The 21,989-nt window shown below is 43.0% G+C and overlaps 1 protein-coding gene across 1 annotated transcript; it reads left to right on the forward strand.

The window, feature by feature from the left end:
* Positions 1 to 20,414: 20,414 nt before the first annotated feature.
* Positions 20,415 to 21,518, forward strand: BHLHE22 (basic helix-loop-helix family member e22). Its single transcript, XM_052651996.1, has one exon. The coding sequence runs from the start codon at positions 20,415 to 20,417 to the stop codon at positions 21,516 to 21,518; it is 1,104 nt and encodes a 367-aa protein (XP_052507956.1).
* The last annotated feature ends 471 nt before the right edge of the window (positions 21,519 to 21,989 follow it).

Raw genomic sequence — 21,989 nt, forward strand, 5'->3', positions numbered from 1 at the left:
TACTATGTAGTCAGCTGTGCTAGTTGGGTACCTAGGCTAACTTTGTTGAACTTACAAACTGGACTTGGGAATATGCTCTTGGAACAGAACTCATTCGTAGTAGGGGACATACTGTATCTTCTTCCAACAATGTTAATGAGGTAACTCAGGTTGTAAGGTGGATGATCTCAGGCATAATACCTCAAGGCACCTACCTAAGGGGTATATACTGACAAGTAAAGATTTCACCCATGTAAAGTGTTTAGTATGGTTTCTGATGCATCGTGGTGGTGGTGGTGATTTAGTCACTAAGTTATGTCCAACTCTTTTGACCCCGTGGACTATAGCCCACCAGGCTCCTCTCTCCACGGATGTACTGTAAGACATCAAGAAATCATTCTACTACTTCTGTCATTATAAACTTCCATTGGAATTAGGCCAAGTGGAAGGAGTTTAGCACAGAAGTATCTCTGAAGCAAAGTATACTCTTTTGTCCTTCATTGAGATGGGCTATTTCTCAAAAAAAGGATATAATTAATTTACCTCCCTTGACTGTTGTGACAATTTACTACTGAACATTGTAAAGTGCTTTGGAAATAGCAAGTGAAAAAAAAATGCTAAATGTTATATAACAGTTTTCTTTTGCATAGCATCTTCAATACACAATAATGTAACCTGATTTAATTAAACAATATAAAGCTAAATTAAAAAAAGAGCAGAGGAAAAAATAAGCATAAATTAAGAGGCATAGTCCAGGGAGAAGGGCAGGTTTTCAGCTGAGATTCGAAAAACAAGTGTGAATCAATGAGGCAGAGAAACCCTGGAAAGTTGTTTTACTTGAGAGAAGCTAGACAAGGTCTCTTCTTAGACAATCTGCTACATTCCCTGGGACCTCATTATAACGTTAAATGCATCAGCATCTCAAATAACATTGAATGTTAATGGCCATCACTGGTGAGACACAAAAGAGCACTTAATTACCCTTTGGGGGAGTAAATGCAATCATTACTGAGAATTGTTGAAGTCATATAGAAGTTGAAAAATGTAATAAATTGTGGCTGGCTAACACTGAAGATCCGGGCTTCCCTTCTGTAATTTAGAGTCATTCCTGGGAGGCACCTGCTCAACCAGGAACTCCATTTCTCTTACTCCAACTGATGGAATGTAAATTGAAGTGATGTGTGTCATTTCCAGATTGAGGTGGATCATTAGTAATTGTGCTCTTGCCATAATCCTTTTCCTTCCCACAGTGCCCTGTACATTGAAGAGAGTGGCATCAGAAAAAAGAAAAGAAAGAAAAAGAAAATGTCTGAATCCCAGAGTCTTAACTTGAAGGAAAGCAACCCAGGAGAGCAGCCCAAGAAGGAACATCCACTTTGACTTAGCATGCATGGGTGAGAAGTAAGTTGTGTTTATTAAACCACTGATATTTTAGAGCTGTTTGCTACCATGCCTAGTCATATATTGCCATCGCTAGTAAGATATTTTTATTTCTAAAGTTATATTTTTGATCTAAACACTTTTTTCTTAGGATAAACATCTATCACAAACCATGTAAAAAATGGATTGAAGGGGTAGAGCAAGGAACAAAAACTGTCATAGACAGAATATTTATACAAAGTGGAGAGAGAATACAGCGTTTGGTCAGCATGGCTGATGAAGAGCTGGGCCAGGGTCCATGCTTAAACATGATGCAGAGGTCAAGTAAGAGAAGAAAAGTTTCGGGACTGCCCTGGTGGTCCTATGGTTAAGACTCCATGTTCCCAATGCAGGGGGGCCAGGTTTGATCCCTAGTCAGGGAATTAGATCCTACATGCCTCCACTAAAGATCTAGTGTGTTCCAACTAAGACTCAGCACGACCAAATAAATTTAAAAATAGTGATAAAATAATAAATATTTTAAAAAGAAGAAAAATGTATTTAAAGTGAATTGAACTTTGAAATCTGGTTGCCATAAATGCCTTTAGTGAAAGCAATTTTCACTGAGCTTTGGTAGGCTAAATCAGACTGTAGTGGTTTGAGGACTGAAGTGGAAGTGAAGCAGTGCTCTTCTTTAAGAACCTTGGCATGAAATGGAAAAAAAGCAGGAAGGTAGCTAGAGGAAAATGGGACAGCGTGGTACAAAGTCCATGGGAGGGTCATGATAGCAGGAAAGGCACCTCTTCTAAAAACTAGAGGCAAGAACAGGTCCTGCTGCAAACTGGAGGAGGAATGGCTGCCTGCTTTCACCATGAGGATTGCAAAAAATTTAGCTGCGTGGGCGCTTATGTTTCAATCAATCAATTATGATAATAATAAAAGAAATGGGAATAATTTCAAGCCAATGTACAACCAAATGCAAATAAAAATACATAAAACCAAATATTATTCACCCATAAAAAAGAACAAAATAATGTCATCTGCAGTGACATGGACAGACCTAGAGAAGTTTTACTGAGTGAAGCAAGTCAGAGAAAGAAAAAATGTCACATGCTATCACTTACCTATGGAACCTAAAGAAATGCTACAAATGAGCCTATTCACAAAAGAGAAGTTGCGTCACAGAAGCGGAAAACAAGCTTGTGGTTACCAAGAGGGTACAGGTGGGGGTGGAGGGATAAATTGGGACATTGGGATGACATATACACACTACTATACCTAAAACAGATAAGTAGTATGAACCTACTGCATAGCACAGGGAACTCGACTCAATACTCTGTAATGACCAATACGGGAACAGAATCTTGAAGAGTGGACATATGTATACGTATAATGTATATGTATTATACATTATACATTAAGTATACGAATAATGATTCACTTTGCAGTACAGCAGAAATTGACACAACATTGTAAATCAACTAAACTCTAATTAAAAAATTAATATGAAAATATATAATAACCAGTAAGGGGGAAATCCACAAAGTTAGATACAGAGAGAGATTCACATACAATAAAGATACAGTATGAAATACAGTAAAATAATATGTAGATAACTAGCAATACATTTGGTAGTTGTTTTGCAAATATTCTAAGTTAAGTGAAGAAGAAAACTAATTGTTATCAAGGGAAACTATGTGCCAGACAGTGGCCTAGTTTTACAAATATCTTCTCATTTATTTTGCATCACAACTGCATGAGGTATCACTTTCATTTTTTTTTTTTAGCTTGAATAAACTGGCATTGAATTCAGAGTTATTAAGCAACAGAGCTAGGGTTCAAACTCATATCTGTGACTTCAAAATCCATGCTTTCATTATATTCAAAACTGCTGTTGCTTTAGCAATGAAAGAGCATTCACCTCAGAGACAAATAAACCAGAATTAATCTATTATTTCCACATCTTACTTCCTACATTGTCAGTTTTTGAGAGCATGGTCTGCACTTTGCTCACCTTTGTGCCACTTAACACATGGCCCAGTGCTCAAGTACGTGGAAGGGGCTCAGTAAGTGAGCATAGTATGAAGTTTTATTTCTTTGCATCTATTGCAACATTCCCAAGCAGGCTAAATGAAAATATTACCAAAAAAAGAAAAAAGAAAAAGACAAATGACAGAGAGAAAACAATTTTAAAGAAAAAAAATTTATAATGAGATGATTGTGTGCCATGTGCCAAGTTGCTTCAGTCGTGTCTGACTCTTTGCAACCTTATCATTCTTCTGTCCATGGGATTCTCCAGGCAAGAATATTGGAGTGGGTTGCCATGCCCTTCTCCAGGGAATCTTCCAGACCCAAAGATCGAACCCACATCTCTTATGTCTCCTGCATTGGCAGGTGGGTTCTTTACCACTAGTGCCAACTAGGAAGTCCAGTGAGAGGACTAAGAAAGAACTAAGATGAAAAAGTAGTAAAAGGCACAGATCACATAAACGTACATGCAAGGGCTGTTTGGATGATCTGCACATGTTGATAACAGTGAAAGTTCTATCATTGTCAGTGGATAAGGATAGTACATTCCTATGTACTATTCTGGAGAAGGCAATGGCACCCCACTCCAGTACTCTTGCCTGGAAAACCCTATGCACAGAGGAGCCTGGTGGGCTGCAGTCCATGGGGTTGCTAAGAGTTGGACACAACTGAGCGACTTCACTTTCACTTTTCACTTTCATGCATTGGAGAAGGAAATGGCAACCCACTCTGGTGTTCTTGCCTGGAGAATCCCAGGGACGGGGGAGCCTGGTGGGCTGCTGTCTATGGGGTCACACAGAGTCGGACACGACTGAAGCGACTTAGCAATAGCAATAGCAATGTACTATTCTATGCCAGATCCTAGTATTTCTGAGTGGGTACACTCACAAAAGTCTAAACAGCATATTGTTGTCAATTAATCACTATCAAATATTCCAAAAATGCTTTGTTTTTCCCAAAACCTAGATTGAATTTCAAATTACATATCCATGTTCACACTGCAAATAATGATTTTTCCCTAAGTTGATTTTAACCCCTTTTCAGACTCCATTTGAGAAACCCAAAGAGCCCTCCTTTTAAGAGCCAGACTTTCACATATACAATTTTAGCAACATGGAGTTAAGAGTTTGGAGGCAAAATAATGCATATTCTAACAAAAGTTCACAGTTTTAGGTATCAAAGGAAATCATAATAAGCATAATGCACAATAAGCGACATTTGCAAACTACACGTATGGAGCGTGGGTACATCTGGTAGAATACTTAATTTTGAATTCCATCTTTGTGTTACGCAATCAGCATGTCAAATAGTACCAGCTATTTTAGTCACCCAAGTTAACAAAATATTTAAGTGCTTTACTCTAAGTCTATAACCAACAAAGCCCAAAACCAAAAATCATAGGGAAATGCGATGGTAGGTGCTAAAGCTAAAACACCAGATTTTATTCTTTTATTTAAAAATACTTTTATAAATGATAACTGCTTTTTTATTATATTCCAGCCAAAAAGAAAAAAGAAAAGAAATAATCGCTTCAAATCCAACTAGCTAGAAGTTATTCATAGGAAACATAAGTGAACATCAACCTAGACATCTCTATTTAATAAATACAGATAAATAAGAGACATAAATGACTGTAACACAGAGAATGCTCTAGGCATGTTTTTAAATTATTTAATTTTTGCATTTGATAGCAAAATAGAATTGAAATATGAAACATTATACTTTTGGATAAGTTTTTACCACTAATATTAATAAAAGGGCTTCCCTGGTGGCTGGGTGGTAAAGAATTGCTTGCAATGCAGGAGATTGGGTTCTATCCCTGGGTCGGGAAGATGCCTTGGAGAAGGAAATGAAAACCCACTCCAGTATTCTTGCCTAGGAAATCCCACAGACAGAAGAACCTGGCAGGCTACAGTCCATGGAGTTGTTAAGAGTCAGACACGACTTAGCAACTAAAACCACCACCAAAATTAATAAAAAACACAATGAAAATGAATTGAGTGGTTGGAATTATCATGGTTACTTTTTAAACTGTAGCCATGTTTTAAATACTGCTTTTAGTATATTTTAACATACTTTAAAACACTACTGATTCATAATATGGAAAGCTAAGGAGAGTCTCACACCAACACTTTCTCCTTTCATTTTTCATTAATCAAATATTCTTTTGGACTGTCAAAGTTTACATTCTGTCCCAGTTCTAATAATTCCCATATATGTTTTGTCTTAGTTTTATACTGAAATGAAGTGCTCATTTCCATTCCTTTCATCAAGCCGTCTGCATTCCTGAGTTCTCTATTTTAATTAATAGCCTAACTGGAGAAATCTCAGCATCAAGTCATTTTTTAAGGAATGACTCAACAGTACTGAATTCTTTGGGACTAGCTGCTTCTTGCCTTCAGACTTAATGGACAGCTTTTATGGGTATAACATTCTCAGGTCTAACTTAGCCACAGAATCAGGCTTTTTTTTACTCCCTTGGGAGTCTGGGCATTGAATGTTGCCATGAAGAAATCAGAAATCAGTCAGTCTTTCCTCTGATAGTTGCCAGAAGGAAAACACTATGTAGACTCTTTTATAGATTAAGAAACTGAGGATCAGAGAGGTTGAATGCTAAGTCGCTTCAGTTGTGTCTGATTCTTTGCAACCCCGTTGTAGCTTGCCAGTTTCCCCTGTTTATGGGATTTTCCAGGCAAGAATACTGGGAGTGGGTTGCCATTCCCTTCTCCAGCGGTATCTTCCCAACTCAGGGATAGAACTTGTGTCTCTAAAGTCTCTTGCATTGGCAGGCAGATTTTTTACCACTAGCGCCACCTGGGAAGCTCCCAGAGAGGTTGCTGCTGCTGCTAAGTCACGTCAGTCATGTCTCACTCCGTGCGACCCCATAGACGGCAGCTCACCAGGCTCCCGTCCCTGGGATTCTCCAGGCAAGAACACTGGAGTGGGTTGACATTTCCTTCTCCAGGGCATAAAAGTGAAAAGTGAAAGTGAAGTTGCTCAGTTGTGTCCGACTCTTTGCAACCCCGTGGACTGTAGCCTACCAGGTTCCTCTGTCCATGGGATTTCCCAGGCAAGAGTACTGGAGTGGGTTGCCATTGCCTTCTCCGCCAGAGAGGTTAAGGGTCATATAATTTAATGAATGAGAAAACTGGAATCAGACAGTTGGTCGCTTGACTCCTTGAAGTTCATGATGGAAAGTCAAGAGAAAGCTGTGGACTTTATTATCCCCCCATGAACAACATGCTTGAATGTGTCTCAGAAGATGGCTGTTCCTCACTTATTTCACCTGCTGCACTGGAGTTCACAGTCCAAGTAATGGAGCGACCTGCGTTCCTGTACATGGCTCATAGAATAACATTGCAAGTATTTTTTTCCTCTTTAAGACATAAGACAAAATGTGTAGTTATTCACAGTCACAAATTAAACTGAAACCTCAATGAAAAGAAGATGAAACCTGAATACAATGAATATGAAACATCAAATATGTGTTTAAGGATGTGTTAGAAACAAATAAAGATGAGAATCAGTGAATGAGAGAAAGCTAAGATATATGAAGCCATTCGCCAGCCACCCTTAAAAGACCGTAAGTAATTACAGGCATCAGAAGTGTTGAAATCACGTTATACTCATTTGAGTAAGTGGAAAATCCATACAATTCATTTCTGTATTATAAGACGAGATTTTAAGAAGTATCTGTTTGCCTGTCTAATGGTCCATTTTGCAATACATGCCTTTGTAATCTCCAAATAAATTTACAAGTCTAGTATGCTATGATTATTTTCTATCTCTTTTCTAAAGTAAACTATGTATATGCAATTATAAGGGCAATGGAGTCTATGCAGAGTTAAGAAGAAGAGATTGTGATTAAAGGGGTGTCTTTCCTGGAAGGAAAGAAAAAAAGTAAATTTTGATAGTTTCAATCACAAGCAGAAAATTTATTTTATGATCGCTACTATAACATTTACTGCTACTGAAATTACATTGACTAACCAGATACTCGAGGTACATGTACCATGGCCACAAATTCTTGCCACTAGGTGGCAGTGGCGCCATCTAGGGTAGCACTGACCTCCTAACAATCATTTCATCCTGATTAATGTACCATCCCCTCTCCCTGTAGCATCTAGAGCTTGCCAACAATTAACACGTGTCTCCTTAAGAATTCTGTAGTTTTTATCAAAACAGAATTGAATTAACAAAAAATTAATTAGACACCTATTGCTAAAAGCAATCATCTTAGGAATAAAATTTAAAGAAAGCCCTGTACACAACCACAGAATATTTGCTGTGTGGCTCTGTGTCCAATTGAGCTGGATTGCAATGTGTGAATTGAATCCAGTTTGTACAGATAGATGCACTGCTGGGATGCTTAAATAGGTTTTGTCACCACTTACCTTAATTTAGGTTACAAAATTACTCTGACATGCTTCACAGAGGCAGGATTCTGCACCTTCAGGTGAGTTTTAAACTCACTGCTTACTCTTATCAAGATGAGGATCACATTGGATCCTGATAATGAGCTTTGAAGCAGCGTTTCTCCTTGCAGAACCGTTACTTTTCAAAAATAGGCTGAAGAAATTCTTGCTGGAGCCCTCTGCTTTTTCCTTTCCCTCCCAAGCCTACCCATGGTTCAAAACTGTCACCTCTGTAGCAAGTCGCACTCACTAAGACTCAGTGCTTCTCAGAAACGTTGTCGTCTGTCAACCTCACTAATCCACTTCCTCTTCTGACTTCATTAGTAGGCGAGATTCTTTTCTTCCATGCATTCATTTAAGATACCAGTAAGTCAGTACTTTTAAAATCTCTTTAAGATCCTTCTTAAAGAAGCTTTGCTCTCTTGTCTTTCATTATGCATCAGTATATTTCAATACAGAGAGAAGAGACTTACTTTAAAACTTCTATAGGTAACTATCATGTCTTCATACCTTAACTAATATCAAGTCCTACAAAAAGTGCCTGTATTCATTCAACAAGGAAAAAATGCTTTCCTCATTACTGTAGTCTGAGATTGTAGTCAACATGTCTATTTCTGTATCATATTTTTAAATGAAAAATAATCCATGAATTTAAAAAGAAAAAAATGCTATAAAGTATCAGTAACCAGAAAATATAGGGAGTTTGACAATAACAAAAAAACAGTCAAAAGCTGCCCTGACTTTAAGTCATCTGCAAACTGTTTTTTTTAAATGGTTGCATGATGAACACAAGTGATATTTCTGGGTCTTGGCACATCAAACTACCCACAGATGAAAGATGACTTAATTGCTTTGACCACAGTCCGAGTCAGAAGAGCTCAGTTGGCAAATATAAAAATAGCCTGGTGCCATGTGCATTTGAGTAAGGAGTGATTTCATTTCAGTGCCCAAAGTCTAGGTAACAAAGCAACCCACGGGTAGTGAAACACACCTTGCAAGTAGCAGCCTCAATCCCTGACCAGACTGTCTAAGGTTGCAGCGGACACCTTGATCTTGCCAGCTCCCTCTGTATGCATGGGAAATAGCACTGTCAGCACAGAGCTTCCGAATTCAGATCACAGTATACTGAGAGTTCATGTCTTTAGAGGTTAAGCACTTAAGCATTCACAGAGATTTGTTACCTGAACCATCACTTTTAAATAACCTCCTAAAAACCTTTTAATAATTATTATTCTAAGTATCTGCAGTTGCTGTTAATAGCTTCAGTTGCTTCTCATAATTTCACCTAACAAAATATTTTCAATCAACAGTCACAGCACAGTGAGGCTTGCTGTATTTTAGACTTTACTACACAGCAGCCTAAATAAAGTAAAAATATATAGAAGAAGAAAAATATGACACAAAGAATAGGAAATTACTCTAGGCCTTGTATTAAATGTGATTCCAAAGCAAGTAATGGTAAGACATGGACTATACAGGCCATTTCCTCTAACCCGTTATCTTTGAGATGATGTTACTTTCATATTTTCTAAACTTTGTAATATAAACTGCAAACTTAATTCAGGGGGAAAAAAATCTGCTATCACTGATTACCATAGCCAGGATCACAGACATTTAAATCAAAAGTCACCTGAGTTGGAAAAGGTTTAAGTTTTTTCCATAAATTACTTTTTATAATGACTATAAAAGTTATATAGTACATAGAGGCGAGCTGAAGCTACATACTTTACTATACCTGAATTGCGAGGAGTACTTTCGGAGACATACAAGCTGACAATCAGACATCTGAGTGCGACTGGAAAATAGCAGCCCCTGAAAGATTAAAGTGTGAATTTTAGTAACCTCAGAGGCAAAAACCATTGTTCTTTCACTTTTGAACCAGGAAACAGAATGGGCAAATGATAATACAAATACGTGCAAGGAGATCAAAGGTTAAAGTCAGACCCCCAAATCACTTTGTCACATCTGGAATAAGAATTCTTGCCCCACAACAAGCTATAGTTGTTCTGCTCTTTCAAAAGAGTTCTGTGATCATGCTAAAATGAAAGTATAAAATGGCTCAGTTTTACAAAGTAAAACTGAGTCATTCTTTACTGAAATTCAATAAAGCCACTAACACTATAATATAATCTATACAATATGTAAGGAATACACATTATATTTTTTTAATATCATAAATTTTCTTCAAAAATTTAATTCCCTCAGTTAGTAAACAATCTGCCTGCAATGCAGGAGACCTGGGTTCAGTCCCTGGGTCGGGAAGATCCCCTGGAAGAGGACTTGGCAACCCACTCCAGTATTCTCACCTGGAGAATCCCCATGGACAGAGGAGCCTGGTGGGCTACAGTCCGTGGAGTTGCAAAGAATCAGACAGGACTGAGTGACTAAGCACAGCACAGCACATCTCTGGTTAAGTAAAGATATATATTGTCACTAACTATCACTATTATTTTTAAAGGCATTCTGGATCCAAACAACATGAAAGAAAACGGTTTTAGGTAATAAAACGTCAGAAGCAAAATTACAGAAAGCAAGTGTTTAAAATCAGGAAAATCACTCTTAACATTTTAAAAATAATAATTGATGTATTATTATTTAATTATAATTTATTATTTAATTTTAAAATAAAAAGAGAATGAATAATGATGCAAACAATGTGTAGGAAATAGTAACACTTTCATTTAATCATTTATTGGTAAGTTTTTATTTACATGCATGACAGACAGTAAATATCTGTCACCCATAATCTTAATCAAGCTATTTAAAATAACTCCTGAAAAACCCTACCCTTGAATCTCAAATCTTAGTTCCCAGAGAGAACAAGGGTTTAACTGTTCTGCAAACTTCTTTCAGATTTTAAAAAAACATTTATTTATTTTTAATTGAAGGATAATTACAATATTATGTTGGTTTCTGCCATACATCAACATGGATCAGCCATAGATACACATATGTTCCCTCCCTGTGTGGGTCCACGTTTTTTAATACAAAAATGACTCTTTAGATTCTGTCTTGGTTTTTCAACTTAATTATGCATCAGAAATGTTTTTCCAGGTCAGTGTATATAAAGATTGACTTCATTTACTTTTTATAACCACATACTATTTTATAGGATGAAGAAACCATCATTTATTTAATCATTTGCTTACTAAAGAACATTGTTTCTTATTTTTTGCCATTTTGGGAAACACTTATACTATTTCTATACTATGCCATTATTTCTGCAGGATTGGTTCTTAGGCATCAGACTCAAAACCACCTGCACAAAAAGATTATACTGATTTTCACTACAATCATTTCCTTTACAGGTCTATGTATTATTATTATTTTTAAATTTTGCCTATTTAAAATTGCTTTAATTTCTATTTTCCTTTGATTAAAGATTTTGAACATCATTTTATTTCATTGTATTTAAAATTTTTAATTTATCATTATTATCTTTTTTTGGCCATGACTTGCAGCCAAAAAAAGGGATCCTTTAGTTCCCCAACCAGGGATTGAACCAGTGCCCCCTGCATTTGAAGCATGGAATCTTAACCACTGGACTGCCAGGGAAGTCCCTGAACATCTTTTAATATCCTCTTTCTTCTAGAAATTTATATTTTTTCTATTAACTGACAGATTCTATTATCTTATTTTTCTATTAGATATCTTCTTGTTTTGTAGAAGCTCTTTGTATATTTGATGTATCTGCTATTTGTTTTTACAGAACAGGAATTTTAATTTTTAAATGTGTAGTTAAGTGTGTCAAACTTTCTCTGAGTGTCTGAATTTTTGCCTTGTTTAGGAGAACTCCACTGTAAATCTATACAAAGCATCTCTATCAATAGTATTATCATCAGGGTACCCTATGCCTTTCTCAGTCCACAGAGAATTTATGTAACTCTGATTCTAGTAAAACAGTAAAACAAAATTTAAGTAGAAATTATCTTCAAATACTTACAGGATCATAAATATTGCCTGGGGGCAATAAACAGAGGAAGTTTAAAAAGAAAAATAATTCAGACAAATCCGATTTCCTTTCTTGATAAAAATAACAAAATTAGTGGGTAAGGGAAGAGAAGGTGTGTAATATATTTAGACCTTGGACATACACTGTCTCTATAAGTCTTTCATAAAAAAATAATTAAAATTGGCTTCGAAGTGAGTACTGTCGACTGAACTGAAAACTGCCTGATGGACCAGCAACAACAGAGATAATAACAGCATTGACCGATCCAGTGGTGGGAAGGGAAGAAACAAGCACCACACTAAGACCAGTGATAGATCTGGATTCAGGAAGTGTTTATGTTAATGATCAAGACAGAAGAAAGAAAAATGATGTAATCATTAATTTAACGAATGTCACTCAGTTGAAAAGCATGGTCCACACATTTGAAATCTTTAAAATAGAAGCTTGTGGTGGGAGACAGAAACACAGGGGAATAGCCAAGTCGGAACTGACCTTGAACCAAATCCATGGCCATTTCTCCATCCAAATACCAGTTAGTGCCATCAAATCACACTATGGTGCCCACTTTACAACTGGCTAGGGGCAAATTCATGCATTCAAGATCCAAGGGAGAGAACCAGGACTCCCAGGTAGGGCAGTAGGGATTTTCAGGAGAGGGGAGAGCAGTGGAGGCAAAGGGCACTGATGGTGGGAACATAAAAAGTCCAGCAGCTGTGGCTACTTCCACGATCCTCCAAAATGGCTCAGCAGTGAAAGATGCTCTAAAATCTGCCAGCACCTGAAAGCTGTGATTTTTTTGAAAAAGTAAATAAAATGCAAGCCAATAATGAAATTAAAGGTGATTGGACTGGTCTAGATGACACAAAGAAGCATAATAAAGTGCTAACATTAAATTCACATGACATTTTAGTGTGTACAAAATGCTTCCACATTGTTTCCTTTGATTGATACCCAGAGGAGGTCAGAAAAGGCATGATGAATAGATCCATTTTTCTGCTGAAGCTAAGTGGGATCAAGAAAACTGCCAAAGATCACACAGTTCCTCTGCTCAGGGTCTGCTATTTCTATTATACCTACTCATACCTTTTAAAGTAATTCACAGACAACTGCAATCAAGTTTGGACATATGTAAAAATTGAAATTCAAATACTTTTTTACTTTTTATTGTTCTATTTATTTTGGCCACATGGCTTGTGAGATCTTAGTTCCCTGGCCAGGGATCAAAAAAGTTATTTTTAAAACAAAAGCAAAGTGCATCTTCATGAGACAAGCAAACTTCCACAAACACCACTGTAGCCCACCAGGTTCCTCTGTCCATGGAATTCTCCAGGCAAGAATTTGTAGTGGATAGCCATTCCCTTTTCCAGGTGATCTTCCCAGCCCAGGAATTGAACCTGGGTCTCCTGTATTGCAGGCAGATTCTTTATCATCTTAGCCACCAGGGAAGCTCAACTCTTCTGTCACTTTAGGGCTAACTTTCATTTCTCCCTGCCTCTTGGTAACATCTGTTCTCCACTAGGGCAATGCTGGACAATAGACAGATATCCTGGCTTTCCTGCCAATGGCATTGTAGCAAATGATGCCCCCCTTCATGCTCCCAAATGAAGTATTTCATTGGAGGAATGTTATTTTTATGTTAAGACACTCATGTCATGATGCCTTATTTTAATACTTGTTTAACACTGAGAAAACATAGCACAAATATGTGTGTATGTATGTGTGTGTGTGTGTGTGTATTTCTAAGTGGGCAGCTCAAACAGTACCATTTTAATCCAAATACCCTAATAGAAAAGCCAAGTTAAATGATTCTTAAACATAAAATGATTATGTGCAGCAATACCACATTGCTAGAATAGATCAAATGACCTCATTGAAAATGTTTGAGAAGGTGTCAAACTTATCCATGTTAAGTTTAAAAATTTCAACTGTGAAAAGCTCTCTAACTAACCATCTGTTTATCTTGTTCCTCCTATATATAATCAAATTTCTTTCAAACAGGAAGGCTTACATTGACAGAGTAAATGAGTCCAAATATTTGGCTTAATAGAGCTTCACTTTAATTAATCAAATAAAATTAATCTTTCAACTGAAGTGAAGTTTACATTTGTCTGTTTGATCTACAATATTTTTGAAGGATACTCATAATATTTTGTACACTACAAAAAGCATATCTACTTTCATTTGTATTTCAAGCAGCTGGTCTGGGCATATTATCATAGATGAGAAATGTTCTTAATTGGGATATCATCTCTTTACTGGATTTTGATCTTACAAAAGGGAGCAGGGCTTGCAAAAATACATTTTAGAAATATTTTAATTTGCAAACATGTTAGGTATCCATGGTTCTATTATGTGCATTAAATTTTTGGAAAACAATTTAGCTTCAGATGACATTTCAGGCTCAGAGAGCCTAAATTAGACATTCTGAAAGATTGTGAGTTGAGAAGACTGTTCAAGAAAGTGAAGGGCTATTGAGAAAAATGGAGCAGATTCTTTACTGATGTTGATTAGTAAAATTTGATGAGGCACTAGGAGAATTTGTTTCAACGCAGCATCATCTCACAGTAGTCTCCTTTCTATCATATTATATGGTAAGCATAACCCAGAAAAAGTAAAAAAAGACAACTGCTTTTAATAAATAAACCCATACTTAACAAGAAATGCTTTGGTGATTAAAATATTCCAGTAGTAATTCAGCAATTGCTTTTCACTAGTCAATAACACCTGAGAGTACTGAGATATTTATAAAGTTACAGTATCTTTTACATAAAATAACTGGTTCAAATCCTGATTTAGAAATTAATCTGGGGTTTAATTTCTTCCATCAAATTATGTATTGATGATAAATTAAAGAATCATATTTTATCACAGGTCCCTAGAATAATAACTATATCCGAATCTATAAAAATGATGTGTGTAAATATAGCATACAGACTTCTATTCACAAATAATTAGCTTCCGGGATTGTGTCTGACAATCTTTAATGATCATAAATTTCCAGCTCATCTTTTATCATCGCAATCAATTTATCACTGAAATAATTTTTGAGGCGTAAAATAAAGTGTCTCTCATATTTGAATCCTTCATTCTCAGTATTTAAGTATGTTGTCATCCATCGTTACGGTCTCCTCACAGCCAGGAGATGGCGCTGTGGGTTTTAAATCTCAAAGCTAAAACCCCAAAGGCAGAATTGAGCCCTTTTCAGTTTGTTTCTTCTTAATTCGTGGACATCAAGACAAGTCCTAAAAGTGTTCATTTTTTTTAGGCCAACAATTCCCCCCCCCCCGAAAATCGAACGTTTTCCAAGATTCGAAAAGATAAACGCATTAACAAAAATGAGTATTATCAACCTCTAAGGAGCGCGACTGAGTATGTCCAGGTAACCAAGAAGGCAGTGAATTCTTCAGAAACTCTTTTCACTGTTTCCCTTTATCTGCGTATCCTGCCCTACCGCTGCCCAGCAGTGCTATACTACGCCCCTCCCCTTAAAAGTCACCTGGAAGCCAGGTGAGCCCTTCGCTTGGAGCCTGGGGACCTGCCTGAGCGTCCGCCTGGGGCGCATTCTCGCGCCGAAAAAGCTGCTTGTCTTGGGGCGGGGGGAGGAGGGGGCGGTGTTTGAGCGTTTCCCTTCAAAGTTTGCTCACACTTAAGCCAGCTAGTCGCCAGAGTCGTGAGGATCAACCTCTTTTCTTTAAAATAGATAAAGAAAAGGGGAGGAAAATCTTCACGAAAGAACTTTATATCAACAGGTTTCTGCTTTTCCAAGGTCGAAGTCCTTGGAATTGCCAAGCACTTCAGACCTAAGGCTGGGGACCTTGGCGCGCTGCCAGGGCTGGTCCACCTCCCACGGCCCCTGCTTCTTCGCGGCCCTCCTCCCCATCAGCCCTGCCAATCCCCAACGCACACGCGGACATATAGCATCTCTTCGCACTGAGCTTTGGGGGACCTAGCTAAGAGGGTGAGAAAAGACTGAAGAATAAACAAACGGGGGCCGAAAGGCTTGACTTCAGGAGCTCGATGGGCTTGAAACTCCGCCACCAAGTCGATCCTGCTGTTCCTGAAGCCGGCGCGGGCGCAGGATGACTAACCTCAACTGTACTGGCTTCAAACCAACCTAAGAGTTACCAAACAGCGCCGAGCAGGTGAAGGGAGCGGGTAGGCATATGCAAGTTCAAGGTCGGCGTGCCTCTGATTGGGGCTAAAGAGCGGCCAAGAATGTGAGGGCCTGATCGCTGGGGACGCGCCCTGTCAGTGCGCGCTTTGGACGAGGCGGAGGAGGGCTCGCGGTTTCCCAGGAGGACGTTCCGCTGAGGTCACCGTGGTCCCGGCCTGATGCAATCTCCAAGGCTGGGCTCCTCCGCCTCGAGGGCAGCGCAGCCCCAGGCGGTTTCCATGGCTCTAGGGGAATTTGCTTTTCCAAGCAGCTCCCAAGCAAAAGTTCGTGACATTTTGGGCAAACTTTGCTTTTTACCTTCTAGAATGTCCTCAAATAGATAAACGAAAACACATTCACACAAGTACAATTCTCCCTTTCAGAAAACACAAATACTCAAATCCCAGTATTCTAGGGTTCTCCTAATTTTTAAATCTTGATAAATAATAAGCTGTTTATCACGGCTATAGAAGTAACAAAGAGGAACTCCTGGCTTTGCTCTTAAATGATGGATTCGATTGTGTTCCGTTCTGATTTTATTCAGGTTCCTATTTTAAATTACAAGCAAGTATTAATGAAGGTGATCACCAAGAAATATAAGTACGACCTAAAATAAAGCAGTTTGGTCTGAAATTCAGTAGCCCCGTCATTTCAATGCAGGGCGGCTTGTTAAGTGTTTAAGCGTCCTTTCAAAGCCGTAGGTGTGTTCCTTCCTGCTGAAACAAAACTGTATTCATCTTTGCACAACATGCGCTGGCGTCTGTAAATTTGGTATGCAACACTCGGCCAAGAATGCTCCCTGTCCGGATATGTGTCTGCCAAACCGCACCGCTGCGCCCGCCAGCCCAGCACCAAGGGCACCCTGCTGGGGTGTCCCTGGACGGCGCCCACCCCGCCGTCTGGACCGCGGGGTGGCCTGAGCTACCACCACCTCGACTGGGCAGAGGGAACAGTTCCCTGCGTTTCCTGTCCCCCCATTGCTTCAGTAACTCACACTGATCTCTCAAACTGCAGAGTCAAGAGGATTTAGCTTCCACCGTTTCATTCCCAGGGGTCATTTGTGGGTCAGGAGTTTCCCTCGAGGGCTGATTCCACACCCCACTCCACCCTTCCACCCTTCCCAGACCACCAGAAAGTGCTTCCTTTGGTTTTTCCTCTGCTCTCTTTCCAGCTTGCTAGTTAGATGAGGAACCCAGGCCCTTTCCCCTCTTCGTAGCAGAATATAAGTTCAAGCGCAGACATTTTTGGAGCTCCTGCGGCCAGAGAGGGGTACTAGGTGAGCAGCTGATGTCAGCCCTTTGCTGGCCGGAAACCAGGCGGCGGGATTTCTACTCAAGTGGTGAGAAAGAGCCTAGGCCGTGACTCAGGGCTGGCGACGATTAAACCAGGTAACGAGACACAGGGCAGATGTGTTTTCATTGCCCTGTAAGATAAATGCAGCGTTAAGTGCCTGACAACTTCCCAGAAGCAATCAGCAAAAGTTTACGAGTGCATAAACCTCAAAGACCATTCCCCGACGGTTGTTATAAGGCCCACGTTTAGAGCTTCTATAAATTCTTCAGCAGTTTCCCCAAGCTAAGTTTCCAGGGACTATTAAGCAGCCACCTCCTCCGGGGAGACCTGGGGGATTTTCTTGAACCGCCAAAGAAAGAGGTTTGGGGCTCCTAGTGAGTGAAATAAAGTTGCGCCAAAGTTTGTCTCAGAAGTTTGGGTGGCCAGGGAGGGAGGAGGGAGGAATGTGGACCGGAAGTGGGGTCCAAGGAAAAGTTCATGATATGCCGAGTTAGCTGACAGCAGCGAAGGACGGGGGTCTGCCGAGGGTCGGGGATCTAGCGGAGCTTTGACCGCTTTGGGCGGTGGCCCCAGTTTGGCCAGTCCGGTTCGGCAGGGCACAGCTCCCCGTGGCGCTCCTGGCTAAGCCCGAGCTCCCCTACCTCGGCCTGGACACGGTAGCTCCTTCGTCTATCTAGTGTCCACTGAGTGTCCGGCAGGAATCCATCCGGCCAGCGCGTCAGAAAGGCGGCCTGGACCGAGAACTGAGTCCGACACCGGAAACGTGTCTCCACTCCGCCCAGAGCCAAGACGGTGCCAGCCTCGGTCCCCCCCCAAGTGGCCAGAGTTCTTGGGTCACTTAGTATCACACAACACGACTCACCTACGTTTATAGACAACCTTTGTTTACGATCCCGGTGAAAACAAAGCTGCTAATTGAAAAATGGTAACAGGAGCGTGTCTTTCAGTATCTTAAAGCCTGAGGTTAACAGCTGCGCGCGCCGGGGGAGGGAGGGGCGAGGGAAGCGACGAGCCAGCGGCCGCCCCGCACGTCTACGTGCCTTGGGGGTCCCGGGCGAGACACGTGGGCCGGATCGAGCCTGCAAGAGCTCAGGGCCGGGGTCCCAGGCTGGAAAACCTCCCGCAGTCCGCCAGCTCTTTCTCCCCCTTTGGGTTCCAGTTAACCCCAAGGGGCGAAGGTAACCGACGCCTGCGTAGCATTTCTGATCCCGTGAGATTCAATTTCGGGCAGTTATTTTGGAAACATAGAGCTGGGCCCCTTTCCCTGCTTTCCAGGTGAAAACGCAGACGTTTCTCTGCGTCCTCATCCCTCCTTTCTGAAATAAGGCGTCCAACTGTTCCGATATTACCATTCAAAAACAGGTTCTGTGGCGAACCTCATTTGTGAATCTATTACAGAGATTAATAGATTATTTCTCCTTTTTCAACTAATTCTCAGTGGGGAAATTTAACCATATGGTAAGGAGAGAATTAGAATTTCATCACATTAGAGCAAAATGTAATGAAAAGAGTCCAACACCTGGGGCCAACTCTGAAAGCCACAATTAAAAGGTTTTTAATGAAACCAGAGAAACCAAAAATTTCATAGGCTTCAGTAATTCTGCCACATAAGGAAGATTTATTGGAGATGTTGGGAAATATTGTTTTTACTTATGTTGTAAGTATGAAAACCAGCCGCTAAATACCATGTGCGCCCGGACACGGAACCCAGAGCCCCATTTCTCATCTGGGGAGCAGCACTTGTTTCCACACTTCGGCTTCTTCTCTCTCCAAGAACAATCGAGACAGACCCAGTTGTCCCTGAATGGCTTCCTAGCCTTGGAGGCGACGTTTCCGGGTAAATAAATATGCCCTGATGCCCCACTTAGTGTGTGAGAGGGTTTGACTCCCGTTGAAGTTGACTATTCTGAAACCACTGGATTTTAATCTGGAGGGAAGTTTGAGCAATCAGTTTCTTCCTGGTTAGGAAATCGTGGGCTTCATCATCACCATCACTGTAGCCGTGGTTTGGAGGCGGCAGCGAAAGTAACCCCCTCCACCACCACGTTTACAAAAAATCTAATGGGCTGCACTCCCCTTTCCCCCCTCCCCCCCGCGCCCAATCCCGGTAGGAAATGGGCAGGGAGCATAGTGGCGGGGGCGGAATAAGGCGGTGTGTTTTGGGGAAGGGGGGAGCGATTGCTTTGCTCTTTTACTAGCTAAGAATCTTGGGTGAATTTAGGGCAAGCCAACGGAGACACCGTGTCCCCCCCCAAAAGTCCCATATCCAAATCCAGATCAGAGTCATCCTATGAACAGGAGTGGAGTATCAGTCTTCCCCGGAAGGGTCATGTAGCAATGAGACAGCAGTGGCGAGAGAAGGGCGGGGGGTGGGGAACGGGGTGCGGGGGGCGGGCGTCTGCTTTCCCCCGGACTCCCAGGCTTCGCCGCCGATCTACAATTTGCTGAAGGAGCAAAGAACATCGTCGACTCTAAGTAGGGCTTTTAGTGTGCTCATTGATGAGTGAAAGTCGCCACACATGTCAAGCTAAAGGCAGTTGTTGGGTTACTAACAGGACCCAGCGCCTTGCAAACATATGCGCTAAGCTGTGTATACAGATGGCAGGCAGAATAATGGAGCAGGCGCCTTTTATAAAGCTCTAGCTGCTGCCTGTCTTCAGACCTGGGAAATGAAACTATTCAGACTCGCGGCCAGATAGCGCCTGCGATTGTTTGTTACCGTTTTAATCCTATTAATTAAAACGTTAACCTGATTGGGTAGAAAGCGCTGTCCCAACAGGCGACTCTTCTTCATAATAACCTACTCAGAGATAATGATGTAAAAGACTCCCCCGTCTGTGGCGGCGGCTGGTTGATGGGTCCGGAAATCTCTTGAAGGTGAATCCAAGCAAGATAAACGGTGCGGAGAGGAGGCACGGGGCTGGGCTCAGAGCGGCGGCGGCGGCGGCGGCGGCGGCTCCACACCCTGCGCGCCCACCCTCCCACCATGCGGGGCCGCGGCCCATGGTGAGCCCCAGCAGCCAGCACCATCGGCTGGAGACGAAGAAGAAGAAGAAGAGGAGGCGGCGAGCGCGGGGGAAGGCGAAAAAGAAAAAGAAGGGGAGAGGGCTGCCAGCAGCGCCGGGACCGACGCGCGCACCAGCCCCGGAGCCCGGCTCGGGCGCGTCTGCGGCGCCGCCCGACTCCCGAGCCCAGGAGGCGGCGGCGGGCCCGGGCTCCGCGCCGGGGCCGGACCATGGAGCGCGGGCTGCACCTCGGCGCGGCCGCCGCGGGCGAAGACGACCTCTACCTGCACAAGAGCCTGAGCGCCTCCGCCGCCAAGCGCTTGGAGGCGGCTTTCCGCTCCACGCCCCCGGGCATGGACCTGTCCCTGGCACCGCCGCCCCGGGAGCGCCCGGCGTCCTCCTCGTCGTCGCCCCTCGGCTGCTTCGAGCCGGCTGACCCCGAGGGGGCAGGGCTGCTGCTGCCACCGCCCGGGGGAGGCGGCGGCGCGGGAGGCGGCGGCGGCGGCGGCGGCGGCGGCGGCGGGGTGGGCGTCTCCGGGCTGCTCGTGGGCTCCGCCGGCGTGGGGGGCGAGCCCAGCCTGAGCAGCCTGCCGGCCGGGGCGGCCCTGTGCCTCAAGTACGGCGAGAGCGCCGGCCGGGGCTCGGTGGCCGAGAGCAGCGGCGGCGAGCAGAGCCCCGACGACGATAGCGACGGCCGTTGCGAGCTGGTGCTGCGGCCCGGAGGCACCGACCCGCGGGCCTCCCCGGGCGCGGGAGGCGGCGGCACCAAGGCGGCCGAGGGCTGCTCCAACGCCCTCCTCCACGGCGGCGGCGGCGCCCCCCCGGGGGCCCCGAGCGGCGGCGGCGGCGGGGGTAGCAGCGGCGGCGGCGGCGGGGGTAGTGGCGGCAGCAAGAAATCCAAAGAGCAGAAAGCGCTGCGGCTCAACATCAACGCCCGCGAGCGCCGGCGGATGCACGACCTGAACGACGCGCTGGACGAGCTGCGCGCGGTGATCCCCTACGCGCACAGCCCCTCGGTGCGGAAGCTCTCCAAGATCGCCACGCTGCTGCTCGCCAAGAACTACATCCTCATGCAGGCGCAGGCCCTGGAGGAGATGCGGCGCCTCGTCGCCTACCTCAACCAGGGCCAGGCCATCTCCGCCGCCTCCCTGCCCAGCTCCGCGGCGGCGGCGGCCGCGGCCGCTGCCCTGCACCCGGCGCTTGGCGCGTACGAGCAGGCGGCCGGATACCCGTTCAGCGCCGGGCTGCCCCCGGCCGCCTCCTGCCCGGAGAAGTGCGCCCTGTTCAATAGCGTCTCCTCCAGCCTCTGCAAACAGTGCACGGAGAAGCCTTAAACATCCCCACCACCCATCCACCACCACCCCGCCCCGAAAAACACCAGACCGACCCCAAAGCTAGAGGACAGTGCACAGCTGCTCACCACCCCTTTTATTTGGTCCTCTCATAGTTGTGAAACACTTGCAGAACAGACAAAGCGGAGGCGAGAACTGAGAAGTATCAGAGACACTCGGGACTTCTAGCCTCGACAACCCCAGAATCTTGGTCTTTGGGGTGGGGAGTGAGGTGGAGTTGGTATGGAGGATAGATATCTTTATTTTTTCCTCGGAAAAGTGGCAACTTTGGTGGCAGCTTAGACCGCGGGGAAGCAGTTTGCCTTTAAGGTTAAAACACAAGTTGAGAAGTAGTCGTTATTAAGCGTGGAAGGTATTCCAGGGCAAAATAGTAATCCTACTGATAATTGTGAATTTGGCTAGTGCTGAGGGGGGAAGGAGGAGTCCGGGGTTGGGTGGCTTGTGGGACGGAAT

The sequence above is a fragment of the Budorcas taxicolor genome, chromosome 14 (assembly GCF_023091745.1).
Source record: "Budorcas taxicolor isolate Tak-1 chromosome 14, Takin1.1, whole genome shotgun sequence".
NCBI classification, from domain to species: Eukaryota; Metazoa; Chordata; class Mammalia; order Artiodactyla; family Bovidae; genus Budorcas; species Budorcas taxicolor.

Coding starts and splice junctions, on each gene's coding strand:
- BHLHE22 (XM_052651996.1), top strand. CDS start 20,415: ATGGAGCGCGGGCTGCACCTCGGCGCGGCCGCCGCGGGCGAAGACGAC.